Here is a 14500-nt window from a genome sequence, read left to right as displayed (position 1 = left end):
GGGCTATTATCATGTTGCCAAAATGTACAGGAAACAGAAGCTGTACACTGAACTCCTAAGATTATCAATCCCATTGGGAAAACACTCAGAACTTTCCAGAAAACGTACAAGGGAGGGTGTAAGTCACTGACCACAGAAATGGAGGTACATTAGCAGACACCTAGAACTGAGCTGGCAATGCATGGATAGGATGAAGGTCCAGTTCATGAGGGAGGGGACTGTCATCTTGGACATCATTATTTTATTTTTTTAGAAGAGTTTTCTGATCCCGCCTGCATTGTAGGACATTCCTTTCTGTCTGAGATGATGGAAATTCCTCACCATTTGACAAAGAGAGAAAGTCAGAAGGACACGGTAATCTCACATTCACAAAAGTTATTGATCATGATAACTATTCTCCATTACACCTTCGTGAGGCCAAGCTGAATGAGATCATAGGCGTTTGTTTTGTGAAGTCTTTAATATCTTTCAACTGAGAAATAACCAGACGATCAAAAAGAAATAGAGACTTTTATTTTTTGTGCCTCATTTTATGTTACTGAAAGCAAATAAAAAAGAGGAATCAGTACCTAAGTCCGTGTTTTAATAAAGTCATTTTACAAAAGGCTTCTCATTAAGATCTTGGGGAAGTTCGCAACAAACATTTTGTCTTTGAAGAATTACCCATTCTCTTTGATTTCAAGTATTGAATCCATTAAAAAATCTCTTAAAATACTCTCATAAAAAGTAAGTATTGAACCATTTACTTAAAGTTATCTTTCCTTTGTGTACGTAAAGGAAAATGTACTTTGTTTGAAAACCACATGTGTGATTAAGCCGGTTTAACTTTAGAGGATTTCTCAGGTATTGCCAGCCGAGGGAAGAACCCTAATGATTCCTTTTCAATAAGATACGCACATTTGTCAAAACTATTACACAGAGCTCGAAGTGGGGAATACTGTACCATCATCATGACACTACCTTATATTTATGGACTTGTACACCTTGGTAGTGAGAACATGGCACATTTCCTTTGCAGAAAAATAACATTTCTACAATCATTTTATTAAAATATTATGAACATACACTTTCATAAAGTAAAAACTAACTTTTTTGGCAGATACACAATTACTGTAGACTATTTACGGAAACAATCCCTTTTCCTCAACATGAACAATACTGCATAAACATTAATGTAGCTATTTGTGTGTGTGCATTTAAAAGGTGTTAATTTAGACTACAAAAATATCATTTGGTTTCAAACATGACTGGTAAAGTTCCATTTGTGTACAGTAAATACCATAAAACAGCAGAACTGAATGTGAAGTATATATCAAAACTAAACACAGCACTGCTATTTGTGGTAAGGTTAGCGTTTTCATTGGTGTTGGTCAGAAACATGTGACAAGCAGAGACGTCTCCAACTTTGGTTTGTAATATGCATTTGTATTTGGAAGACTTTATCACTGTTCTGTGCAAATAGTAGTGACATAAGTACTTTCCACTATTATTGGTGTGCAATGTCTGGTAAAAGGAAGAATGAATGTATGTGGATTTTTCATGTATAGAGAAAAAACCTACACTCCATCGATATTGTCTTGTGGACATTGATAACCTAGGAGATAAGTTGAGTGGATCACATTGCACAAGCTCTTTAAAAAAAATCAAAAATACTGTCTTTTATTTTCAAAAGAGCCATGCTGGCCACTGTCTTCAGTTGCATCTTCCTCAGTTGCTCTGTGAATTGACCTACGATGGTTATTGCTTGATGGAGGCTTGTTTAGCCCATCAATTACTAATGGTGCTCCTGGACCTTGAAGACCGTCACTCCAGATGCCTGCAGGAATTTTAGTGTATTTAGTAACTGGAATCCATGTTTTAGAATTAGCATTCTTTGCCACATCTACGTTTCCCGCAGGACATGTAGTGAGTTCCTGTAATGTCTTCTGGTGCTCTGTAAATGAGCCAGTGCAGGAGCGCTGAAGTGATGATACTGCAAGTTCTCGAGGTGGTACGTAGTTCTGTTTGCTGCATACTGTTGCTGTGATAAGCTCTTCCACCGAGTTTTCCGAATTCATTAGGGCATGTCTGTTAAGAGAGAGGAAACATGAAAACTACTAACTACTGTGAATACTTTAAAAAAATATATATATTTTCTATCTTCAGTGTCTCCCAAACCATCTGGAATGGTAATGGCCTAACAGGAAAAGAGCCATTAGTATAACCAAAGGGCATATAATAAATAGCAGCAGATATTAAGATAGTTCTTTTTTTGCAGAGGTGGGACTCTTACACAGCACTAGTTCAGATAAAGTGGATCATTAAGAGTATTAATAGGCACTGAGTCAATACAAAATCTAAGGGATCAGTTTCTCAATGACATCATGCAGCAGCACTTCATGAATTATAGATGAGAGCGAAAACGGACATCTAGCAATGCTGAAGCATTTACTTGATGTGGGAAAATAAAAACTTCCTGAAAGCTCTGGAATCACATATGTAATAGACAATTAAGAAAAGTGTCCTTAGCTAAATGTCGGAGAAGTTGACAAGTCCAGGTTAACATTATCTGAGCACATGATTACTGGATCAGCAAAAGGTCATTGAGGACAGTCTTTTCCAGTATTATCCTAGGACTCAGAGAATGTGATGGCAAAGACAAAGCTAACTCCATATTAAGAGAGGTATTCAAGTCAAATGAACAAGTTACTTACCTCTGGTAATGCTCTTTCTGGTAAAACAGGCACCTGACTGGATCTAGAATATTCTCCCAGCAATGACGTCTGTGTGCTGATAGGATGTGCTTCCCTGTAAGTGAAGGGGCAGGGCAGCATAAAGGCATGCCACTCATGCAAGGTGATGTAAGTTCCTTAATACTTTTTCTCCATCTATATACTAAAGCATAGATCAATGTAAACAAATGCAAAGTAAGCATGTACCGAAATGTTTGAATGCATGTTGTATTTCTATAGCATAGACCTAATCAAAAGGCAGCTTACTGCTGTACAGGGTCAAAATCAAGCCTAAAATCAAAAAGTGATAGATGAGGTCGCTGGTTTGGGGACTGTTAATGCATTGTGATGTAGTAGCCTTTTTAAAGGTGATTCTTCATCGCTTTCCTAAATTGAAGTAGTTTTGGGGGCAGTCTTAATAGATATGGAAATGTTTTCCAGATCCTGTGTGCATAGACGGAAAAGGCCTGCTGCTTTGGTTTTTATTTTATTTTTTACATTTCTTAGTCTACAGTCAGTTGTCCTGACAGTGGGTTAGCTAAGAAACACCAGAGACGGTGAACTCGTAAATGATGCAGCTGATTTTGAAGATGGTGTGGGCCTGCAAGGGGAGCCAATGTAATTCCATCAGTATGGAGGTAATGTGATCATATTTCTTCAGGCTCTGGATGAGATGTGCTGTGGCATGTAGATGTGGATTCTGTGAGGCCTGAAACTGGGTGTTACTACCACCCAGATGCAAGTGCATGAGGATTTGAACTGCAGTTCTGAAGTTGCTTTCTGGAAGAAACTGTTTCAGTTTCTTTAGAAGAGTGAGCTGGTACCAGGCCACCTTTGTTTTTGAGGCAATGTCCAGGTGGAATCCAAGTGACTTGGATTTCAGTGAAAGTAGGGGTTGGAAGCTGCCATGGTTCAGAACATTGAGTCAGGTTTGTACTGATTGTCGTTCTTCAGAAATAACTGGAATTCTGGTTGGTTGGGTGAAGCTTCGGTGGATGCAGGGCTTTATTAAGTTGTGCAGATTTCCACTACATAGAATGAGAAGGACAGAGGACAGTGACGAATCTGCAGTTAGATAACAGTATCCACCAGAGGCAGCCTTACGAAAGGTAAGTAACTTGTTCTTCTGCTGGATACTTCTAACTGAAGATTCCTCACCTTTACATAGCATAGCATACCTTAAAAAAGGTGGAGGATGTGATGAGTGCACTCAAACCAAAAGGTTTTTCAGGATTGAAAGGGAAAAAGGGCCCTTTCTGAAGACCTGGCTGTCAAGGCAGTAGTGCTTTGTGAAGGTTTGCACCAACACACACGTCACAACTTCATAGATGTCTAGGACGGCATTCCGCTTGCCAGAACAGTTCTTGTAGCTTTGGCCCGGGTGGAATGGGCTTGCAGGCCTTCAGTAGACTCCTTTCTAGTGAGGGAATAATAGATCTTTATGCAATGAACTACGCAACTCAACAGAGTCCTCTTCTGTACCACCTTGCCTACCGTGTTCCCAGCTAAAGAAACAAAAAGCTGGTCGTTCAAGAGGCAGTCCCTTCTAGGGTAAAAAAAACAAGATCACAGCTCTTTTATGGTCAAGTTGATGAAGCCTCTCTCCATCTTTTCAGGGTGTGGCTAAGTGAAGAAGGTGCGAAGAAGGCCGGTAGGATAATCGACTGTCTGGCATGAAAAGCAGTACCACTTTTGGCAGGAACGCGGCCCAAGTTCTCAGCACTAGTTTTTCTAGAAAGCACTCAGATGTGATCACGATAAAAACGACAGTTTAGTCAGAAGGCACTAGGAACAACTGTGCACTGGCTTAAATGGGGATCACATGAGGAATGTGACAACCAAATTGAGATCCCAGCAGTGGCAGCTGGTGAACCCTAAAAGTGGTGGAATGTAATAGTGGTCACTGGTTCACCTCGTTGTTTTCAAAATTTGCCTTGGATGCCCTCGCATAAATGTACCCATACACTCACTCTCACTGCTTGTCAATCACAAACAAACTTACCCACACACACACACACACACACTTACACTTTCAGGATCACTGACCCTCACTCAGAGGTGTACAGGAGCTCTCATTTGAACTCCTGGGGTACAGGTGGTCTGCTTTAATAGTGCAGCAGGTGCAGTTGCACCACAGCTTTGGTGCCCTGGTGCCATTGCACCTGTTGCACCATTGATAGAGGCACGCCTGACTCACTCCCACTCCCTCTCACAATCTCCCCCTCACTCACTCATTCTAACTCACTCACACTGCTTAAATCCCTCCCTCGTTGTCCCTTATTCATACCTACTCTCACTCACTGATTCTCATTCTTTCATTCCATTAACACTTTAAAACACATTAAAATAACACACACTCTCACTCAATATAATTCTCTCTCAATCACTCACAAACACACTTTCACTCACACATAAACAGAGAAACAACACTGATTGTTTTACTTAACTTTATTTTCTTTGCTGACAACGTAATGGTTCCATGACAGAAGCAGAGCAGGAATCTCTTGATCTACATAGGAACCAGCAAGCCATAATTCATAACGAGGAGCCAGACAGAGCAGTAGGGACATGTTTTAGAGGAAGACCAACTTTAAACCCTCTCCCAGCTTCTTGATGTGAGAAGAAGCACATTCCTATCAGATTCTGGGAGAGTGCTTGAGGACCTAGCTCTGCTGCTCTGTGTGACTCCTCATTGGCCTCAGGGATGATGTGCGCCCTGACAGCCCCATTTTAGCAGTTACAGCGCTCTAGAGCCAAAAAAATGTGTGGAATAGATGTGAGCCATCAAAAGACATCCATAAGTAAGGCCTGTATGTCTCCTGAGAAACCTGTGAACGCGTTCAAGCATGGCGATGGAGCACCAAACTGGTACCACCTGCTTATCCCACACAATCAGTAGTATCAAGACCAGCACAAATCACATATTGGGACATATCCTGACCATCTTGAATGATTTGAGCCAGGGAGACCCTAAGTTCTTCTGGGACTACTGGCAATATCTCACTGGCCATGTCCCTGAGGGCATAGTATATTGGCCCAATAACCGCACTGACTGACCTCAACACTAGGTTGGCCAATGAGACCAATTTTTTTCCGAGCGCCTCAATCCGCTTTGACTCCTTGTCTGTGGGGGCATGGGTCTTAGGTAGTGAATTAGGGTCCACCTTGCTGGTGGAAGTCCTTCACCACCAGGCACTCTGTAGTGGGATGCTGTATAAGGAAAGCAGGGTCACCAGGAGCCAGGCGTCTGGCTACCTGCCTATTCACCGGTGAGGCGCGAACAGAGTTTTGACCAGGTGCCCAATAAGGTATCGGTTAGTGCTTCATTGAATGGAAGCATCGGCTCAGATGAGGCTAGCCCAAGTGTAAAACCTCAATAAAGAGACGTATCTTGACTTCAACTGAAGGTAGTTGTATTTCTGCAATCTCAACTGCTCATCTAATTACCATGGCGAAAAAAGCACTCTCTTCCGTTGGGGGCCCAAGAGGTAAATTCATTTTGTTTCAGGGGAAGTATCATACACACTGGCCTACTGTAAGTACATATAAAGGTTGTCATCAAAGTGAGTGAGGGAGTCTAAATTGCCCCCATCTCCTCCGTTGTTATTCCCGAGTGGTGACGAGCTCTGATCAGCGTCAGAGCCAAAAAGATAGTGGAGCCTCTGAAGGTGTCTTTGGGGTAGTGTTAGCACAGGATCAGGTTTGGGGACCGGGCGCGCTGTAGTAGATTTGGATCGCAACCTTGGTTGGGGTCGGACACTGAGCTGGTGCGAATTCTCCTCTGGTGTCAATGGAGAAGGGACCGACTGCAGCATAAATCCGCATCAGATTCAGTGCTGAAGGTGTGATGGGTGCAGACAGTGCTGAGAACAGATCCACTGGTGGTAATTGGGGTTCAAAGGCACAAAAGAGAGGGTTGGCAAAGTGCCAGATATAGCATGGCCTCCTTAAATGCCTTGACTTACCTCTGTGTTGCTGAAGGCCCAGGGACCTTGATGCGCTTTGGGATCAACTGTGGAATCGTCTCCTCATTTAAAGATCGGGAGTGAAATCGAATGGCACTTTATACCCCTGCAAATACTTTTTTGATAGAGAATGGCTAGATGAGAGATGACACTTTCCAGATTCCTTATGTCCTACAAAACAAGCCCTATAAGGTCCCAACACAATTCTTCAAAAAAGGCGTACAGTATAACTGCTATTGTGGGATGCCCCCCCCACCACTATTGAACTGGAGAAATTTATGGGAGGGTTGTACGAGGAAGGTGTAGCCCTAATGGACATTCGTAAATACTACTGGACAACCCAGCTTACAGTCCTAACTCACTGAGCACATGCAGCTCAAACTGAAGCGGTGGTAAGACTGGACAGCTACATGATGGGTGACAAAGGATACCCTGCAGCACAATGCGAATGGGAGCCCCTTGAAAACCTTCCCCCGCATTCCAGAATGGTAGCATCTATTTGGAGGTGACATTGTATCTGGGTAGGAAGGGCAAGCTCACAGCAGAAACTGCACTATGGGCCAGTAAGGCGCTGGCAGACCTAGGAGACATCAAGAGACTGTAAAGGTGGGACACAATAGGCATCACAAAGTTGTGGGACCTGTGTGAGGGAGGTAAGATGGTCCCCCTGGGGAAACCCCAGGACAATTACCAAGGATAGAAACATACCGCTACCTATAGGTGAGACATGTATTATTGTCATATACCACCACAGAGACTGATATCCCAGACTCCTCGCAACTGGAAGAGGGAGTGCTGACTGAATCCCACATTAAGGGGGCCATTGCCTTCCTGCCCTGGAAAATAGGTAGTAGTTCTCCAGGATGTCTCCACCGATTAAAAGAGACCTAGGAGATTAATCTGGGACCATTCCCGGAAGGCGAGTGGGAGAAGGCACTGCAAAGCCCTAGAGAAGGGGCAATCTGGATGTAGTTTCTGCCTGGTGCAACTTCATGTGTTACATAGGGTGTACTATAGGAGCACAAAATGCCTATGAGGATGAGGGACGGAAGGATCCTTCTATCACACAATATGGAAACACAAACATATTAGCAATTAATTCTGGGCATCATCTCAAGCATAACTGGGGTCCAGATTGACAATATGACGAAACGCATTCTACTCACTATAACAGACGAGGAACCAACCACAACCTATCAAAAGAAATAGACAGCACTGGGCCTGGAGGTGGCGATAAGAAATGCTGCCTGGTAATGGGGAATAGAGGACACTCCTAATGCTGGAGGAAGTGAACAGACACAGACTTGTGTATGCTAGTGGAATAAACTACCTATGAGAGCAGGGGCTCCCCCTGAAAATGGGAAAAAACTTGGGCAGTAAGGAGGATAAACAGCAGGTTATTTTTGGGCTCCCACAGAGGGGGAGGGGGGAGGATTTGACTAATTTTAAGATGTGTTCCACCTATTCATTTATCGCTGATCAACTGTGTAAATACTGTGCAACTTTCATGTTTCTGAAAAGAAAAAAAACGTTAAAAAAAAAAAAAAAAAGAGAGAGAGTGGTGGGATGTGGTCGAGTTCCACTTGGCTTTGTTATGCTTCTGCTTGGACTTCGACTTACCCGAGGGTCTTTACTACAAAGATGACTTCTTGTGGGAGCAATCACGAGAGCGGGACACAGAGAGGGTCTGCTTCCAAGACTTGGAGCACGACATGCGTGGCCCGTGACTTCCTTCTGTGTTTGGTGACATACAGCTCAGCTTCACGGTCTTGGACCACCGTCGGGTACTTAAGGGAGCACTCATCACACCAGTTGGAGTTTTGGCCCGAACCCAAGCACCAACGACACACCATGTGTGTGCCCTTGATGAACATCTGTTTTTTGCAGTCACCGAATGGTTTGAAGCCTGTAGGTTTTAAGAGTGGACTTTGTTCCATTGGACACTGGATTTTGTTTTGGGGGTCGTTGAAAATGACAAAAGTGAGAGTGGAGCTCTGATTTGCATTTAAAGGGGCAGAAAAGAAGGAACTGACGTCGGCACGCAGGGATGGTGTTTGTAGGCTGTACTGCACCACTTCAAAGACGGAACTAGCAGCACAATGCCACCTAGCGGCACATAGGAGCACTGCTAAGAGAAGTTTAAGGATCCAGTCTGGTGCCTGGGTAATAATGTTAATGTTAGGAATCTGCTGTTAGAATTATCATTGAGTCTTAAGATCACTCAAGCATCGAAATAGCCGTTTCCTGAAAACATCTAGGGCATGAAAATGTGGCTGGGTGTCCCCAGAAAATCCATTTGCCCACATCCTACCATACCATCTAGCCACTAAGTTGGTGCTGACAGCACAGCCTATGAAATGGGTAGAGTCCAGGCCAGCACTTAGCACATGTTTTGCTGCATACTCTCGAACCTGAAATGTTTGGGTAGGAGATGACTTGAGGTCTTCTTGGATGGCCGGAAAAATGTTATTGGCCATCGTGGATATACTTGCCCAGACGGCACACTACTTTCGAGGAGCGTAGGGCCAGGCTAGCTTATGAAAACCTCTTTTTGTTCGTATATTTTTTATTAAATGTACATTACATTTCCTCATTATCAATGACAAAGATGCAAATAAAAATGATACAAAATGCAAAGGTAACACCAATCACAGCAATTAGCGTTAATAAAGTATGGATTGGCAAAAGGAAAGTGAGAAAAGAGTGACAAAATAGCTTAGATACATAGGAGTCCATGTAAGGTGTTTCTCCGTTGCATTCCAAAAGAGGCAAGCATCCGAGTTCCCCTTGAGAGGAGCAAGAATGCGGGCATATAAACAATGAATGGACCCTGTGTCCGGGGCCACTATGAATCTGTTCTAAAGGCTGTATGCAGTGAGTCGAGTGTTCGAATGACAGTGCAGTATTTCGGATACCCAGGGTTCCCGAAAGAGTCTTGCTGTTCTATGGGAACCATACGCCAGTAATGACGATGAAATGCAAAGATTTATGATATGCACCAATGAAAAGGGCTCCACACTACTTGAATGCTGGTAGTCGGTCAATGATTTTAGTAATAGATCTTTCAAAAGCAGCCAGCATGAGCATGGCCTTGGATCATTAGGAGATTGATGGGGGACGGGTGGTCTTCCACTTTAGCACAGATCTTAGCCATCACCAGTGAAGAAGTCCTCCATCTCCTCTTTTGAGAAGTCAAACATTCACATCATCGAAGTATGTTGTATTGTCACATCGAGAGTCCGTTGGATGCTCACCGATCGAACCTGGTGCATAGTGTTGTAGATATTGGACCAGAAGGGCTCAAGAGTGGGACAAGACCATAGGATATGAATATGTCGCCGACAGTCTGATTGTATCACCAACCACGTGACATTGGGGCGTGTTTGGTTTGCTGTAATTTAAGAGGGGACCAGTGCTGTTCATGGAGTATTTTTGAAATAAAGACATTTGAGGCAGGTTTCTCTGAAGCCCTTGTTGTATGTTGTGAGCATGTCCACACTTCCTCATCGAATGCTTTCTGGCATTTCTTGGACCATAGGGACTGCGGGTGTTTCTTGGTTGGAGTGAAATATAACACACCTATAATGCTACTGTATATGCCACATATTATTTGCAGTATCTGCCCCACTTAGTGAGAAAGGTATGGATGAAAGAAGATGTGGATATTGTAAGTTTTCTCCTCGGTTTCAGCTTATACATGGTATGTAATACCAGTGCTGGGTGTCATCGAGGCCGTATTCCGATTCCAGACCTGGGAAACTTTTCTTTGAGTCCATTCTAAGTAGGTACAACCTCGAGGATACCCTTTGATTCCAAGGTATTCCAATGATGGGGCAAATCGCCTATCCTAATACTGGTATTCTGCCAGATGGGGCCCTCAAGATGAAAATACTTGTACAGAACATTTGTACGCTACACCATGTTCTGCAGAGATCTTTTAATGTAGACAGTCTGGGGTTTCCAGATCACCCTGGAAGTGTTAAGCAAGTTGCGAGAGGTGGTAGGCTGCATAAAAATGCTCTAACTTAGGGAACCGGAAGCCACCGAAAACTGGCAAATGTGTCGAAGTACTTTGATACCCTGTCTGGATGGTTTGAGGGGGGCGGGATTTGGATTCAATCTACTCATTGATGCCTGTTGGATAAGGCTTTCAAGTGTAGGGTGTTTTGTCAGGAAATCAGGATCAGCGGAGGACAGTCTGAGATGCCTGGCAGGAGGAGCGACCGTAGTTTCCAATTAGTAGCGATGCCTGTTTCTGTGAGTGCCTTATTAAATGGTAAAAGAGATGGCTGTGATTAGAGTTTTCAGTCAGAAAATTGCCTTTGATTTCAACAATAGGCAGTTGTAAATTTAGCACCTCTGCCACTCAGCACAATACAACTGCAAATGAGACACCTTTTTCTGCTGGTGAGTCCAGCTTAGGCTTGGGGAGATCTCAAGATGATTCGCATTCTGTAGGTCTAGAAAAAGTCCTTCAAAGGTGTATTGTGGTGGGAGCAGATTGTCTGCCTCCTTTTCATCATCAGTGTCATGGCGAACATTTTGTAGGCCCTTCACAGCATTAGAATTAGAACTCCAACCTCTAGTAAGACTGGCTTTGTGGAGGAGGCTCAGGATCTGGTTCAGTGACCACTGGCTGCACCTAGATAATCTCATATTACCACATAGGCCTGGCACAGGCAGGATCAGAGACCAGTTTTGGGATCGGAAGCAGTATCGGTGGAATCAGTAGCCGCACTGAAGGAAATGACATGGACATTGGAGCTGGAGTACAAGCATCGACTGATGTCGGTATGGGCCCAGAGAGCAACCAGCACCGGTGGAAGTCTGACCGCAGGCCCCAGCGGCCTTAAGGCACACAAAAGGGAGCTGTCAGCATCTGAAAAATCTGCAACATGGCCTTCTTGAAGGCTGCAGTCTGTTGCAGATCGATGATAGTCCAGGTAATTTGGAGCATACCTGAACCAACTGTGGTATTGAACCGGATTTGGGAGGCACTGAAAGTGGAGACCATTGGGTGTCGCCCTCATAACTTCTACTCTGATTCCAAGTAACAGTGTGGGGTCAAGTTGGCTTTTTTTTGCTTATGGAGTGTTTTCAATTTCCTTATGTCATGACTTCAAGGAAAAATGACATTTTGCACAAGAGCAGTCCAGTGACTTGGAGCGGATGCAAGATTACTGTTTTGAATGTTACCTCTTCTTATGCTTGGCGATGTTCCTATGCCCAGGCACCAAAGTTACACATCTAAAGATCTTGATAGCAGCCCTTTATGGAGGGGGTATGTGTTAGTTTTGACATCAGCAAACAACTTCTTTAATCTGGTCACAACTTGGTGGACTTTGTCGCCAGATCTATGGGCTCATCTGTCTCCCAGTTTCTCTCTGTCCATTTGAGTCACTCTGGACTTCCATGAGATTTTAGGATGAACTTTTGTATTCACCCTTTATTAGTTTTAATCTTTTTTGGAGCCCAGTCTCTCAAGATGTTTAAGCCAGAAAGTGCCTCCAGCCATTCTGGACGAGAGATTCCTCCTGCTTGTCGACTCTCGGTCCACCTGAAATTTCAGAAGGTTGATTGAAGAGTAAGCCCTACAGGATGCTCAGGAGTGTTGGTCTGATTTGGATTTTATTTTCCCTCCTTGTGATTTTATCCACTTTTGTCTTAAGACTTGAGTGCCAAGCTACACTGGTTGTAGATGTGATTATTATGCTTCCTTGTACTGTGCACCACTTTGGTATTTCTTCTTCCAGTTCAGCTTGTATTGCACCTCTTGGATATGCTGAAGGGGTGTCTCGGAATGGCCTGGCTTCCTTGTTTTCAATATTGCTTGTGCATAGCTGCTGCCTGCTATAGTGGTCGTTCCATTTAAGTCTGGTCACTGTGGAGCACCAACTTCCTATTTGGGCTACTTTCTGTTTCATCTTGAATGATGGCGTGGCCTTGGGTCTTGGTCCCTTATCTGCAGGGGTCTTGTTTGGTGATAGGCTGCATTCTCAGTCAGAGTTGTCGCACCATCGTTCTTTCAATGTTGTGTATTACATTTCATTTTTGCTTCTGTTGACTGTTCCTGTCTGTTTCAGCTGTTGGACCGTGCTGCTTCTGTCTATTCTGTGGTCACTTTGAGTAGAAGATCTACTAGATCCGTCTTCTCCATTTTACAACTGTTCTTGTGAGGTGAATGGTCACGGCTGACCCTTGGGCCTATCGTGAAGATAAAGGGGGGTGGGCTGTGTAGGGGGCAATTGTTCTTTGCGGATTTTGTTTGCCCTGCACTGCGGTTATGGTCTCTGTCTGTGTAGCTCTTGTTCACTATTCAGTGTGTGTTGTATTGTCTTATTGACCGGCAGGCTTTGGACGGTGTGAGGCCTCTAGTGGGCGTTTCCAGTGTAGTAGAGTTTTTCAGTAACCATGGACGGTGTTAATGGTTAGTTCTTCAGCTTTCCTTTCCCCTTGCTCTCACACTTGAATTTGGTAGGCTGCAAGTGGAGGATTAAATGTGCTGTTCATCCTTGTTTGGTGGTCTGTTGACTATTAGCCATGGTGCTTATTGTCTCTATGATTGGCTTGCCACACAAAAGTTATTCCGGTCTTCTGTTCTAGCTGGACTTTTATGCTTGCTACTCCTTGGTGCCTTGGCATTCTTGCCTGTATTTCTTTGTCCTCTGAGGTTGAATGTCTTTTGGTCATGCAGCCTTCCTGGACTGCATTTATGGGCTGCGGGGGATGTCTCTTCTTGACTGTTGCTTGGATAGGGTGGACTCCTTGAAAGGTCTTTGGGTTTATACCTCCCCTGTGAAAATAAAAACAAACTAAACAGGAGAGAAGATATTTTTTATGTTTTATTATTCCAACACTCATCCCACTCATGACTGTCGCACACCAGACAATCTCCCTCCTGGTGGAAGATTATGAACACCTGGAGAACAGGACACTCAGGTGCCAAGACCCTATGATGATTCATTCCAATTAATCAAATAAGTGGAGAACAAAGATATATCACTGCAGTGACAGTGTGGCTGAGGGTCATTTTCAGAAAATTTCCAAGAAACTCTGGAAAACGACCTAAGTGATTCACTCTTTTTAATTAGTTAAGTACTGGTTCGGGAAGCTGAATAAATCTCTGCTTCTCCCTCCCTCTTCCTGTTTTTTGGTATACATGGAAATCCTCTACGAGAGAACTAAAGGAAAGGCTACTGGGTCAGGGGATTGAAGAGTAGCCATTCCCACTCCATCCTCCTTAGGTGACTCCACGCAGCCGGAATCGGCAGCTCGCCTTTCCAGTGGATTTGCTCATTACTATCCAATCACACTCAGTCTGCCACCCTATCCCCATATCGATCTGATGCCTCCAAACTTATCTGTGGCATGCTCCAGGGATCCTTCCTGAGACCCACCCTCTTCAATGTCCATATGGCCTGTCCCCTTCCATTGTCCACTCCTTTGGCATCAGCACTATTTCCAAAGCCAACAACACCCAGCTCATCCTATTCCACTTGGAAGAAGCACCCATCACTCCGTTCAACTTCGTCAACTGCATGTCCTCCGTGGCAGACTAGATGAGTAGCAAAAGTCTTAAACTCAAAGGTGACAAAACTAAAGTTGTACTGTTTGGCAGAGACACCGCCCTCTGATCACCTGCTTGGTGGCCTACCAAGCTTGGTCCATCTCTCCTTCCCTCAAAAAATGCTAGAAAACTGTAAACTCTGATTAGCAACCAAATTTCAATATCCAATCAGGTCAACGTGGTTGCCGTCGACAAGCTTTCACATCATCAGTATGATCAATAAAGTATGGCTTTTAAAAGGCTTCTAGTTAATGTCT

The 14500-nt window shown here is 43.8% G+C and overlaps 1 protein-coding gene across 3 annotated transcripts in view; it reads right to left on the bottom strand.

Annotated features, from left to right (window-relative positions):
- Positions 1 to 498: 498 nt before the first annotated feature.
- The window catches only part of AGBL3 (AGBL carboxypeptidase 3), a 616174-nt gene continuing 602172 nt past the window's right edge, over positions 499 to 14500 (bottom strand). For all 3 annotated transcript variants that reach the window (XM_085651966.1, XM_085651965.1, XM_085651967.1), the window contains exon 22: positions 499 to 2067. In XM_085651966.1, the coding sequence (XP_085508092.1) occupies positions 1644 to 2067 (424 nt within the window). In that variant the 3' untranslated portion in view covers positions 499 to 1643. The remainder of the gene's footprint in view (positions 2068 to 14500) is intronic.

Source organism: Triturus cristatus, chromosome 4_1 (genome assembly GCF_964204655.1).
Source record: "Triturus cristatus chromosome 4_1, aTriCri1.1, whole genome shotgun sequence".
NCBI lineage: Eukaryota > Metazoa > Chordata > Amphibia > Caudata > Salamandridae > Triturus > Triturus cristatus.
This window is presented reverse-complemented; position numbering and strand designations above follow the sequence as displayed.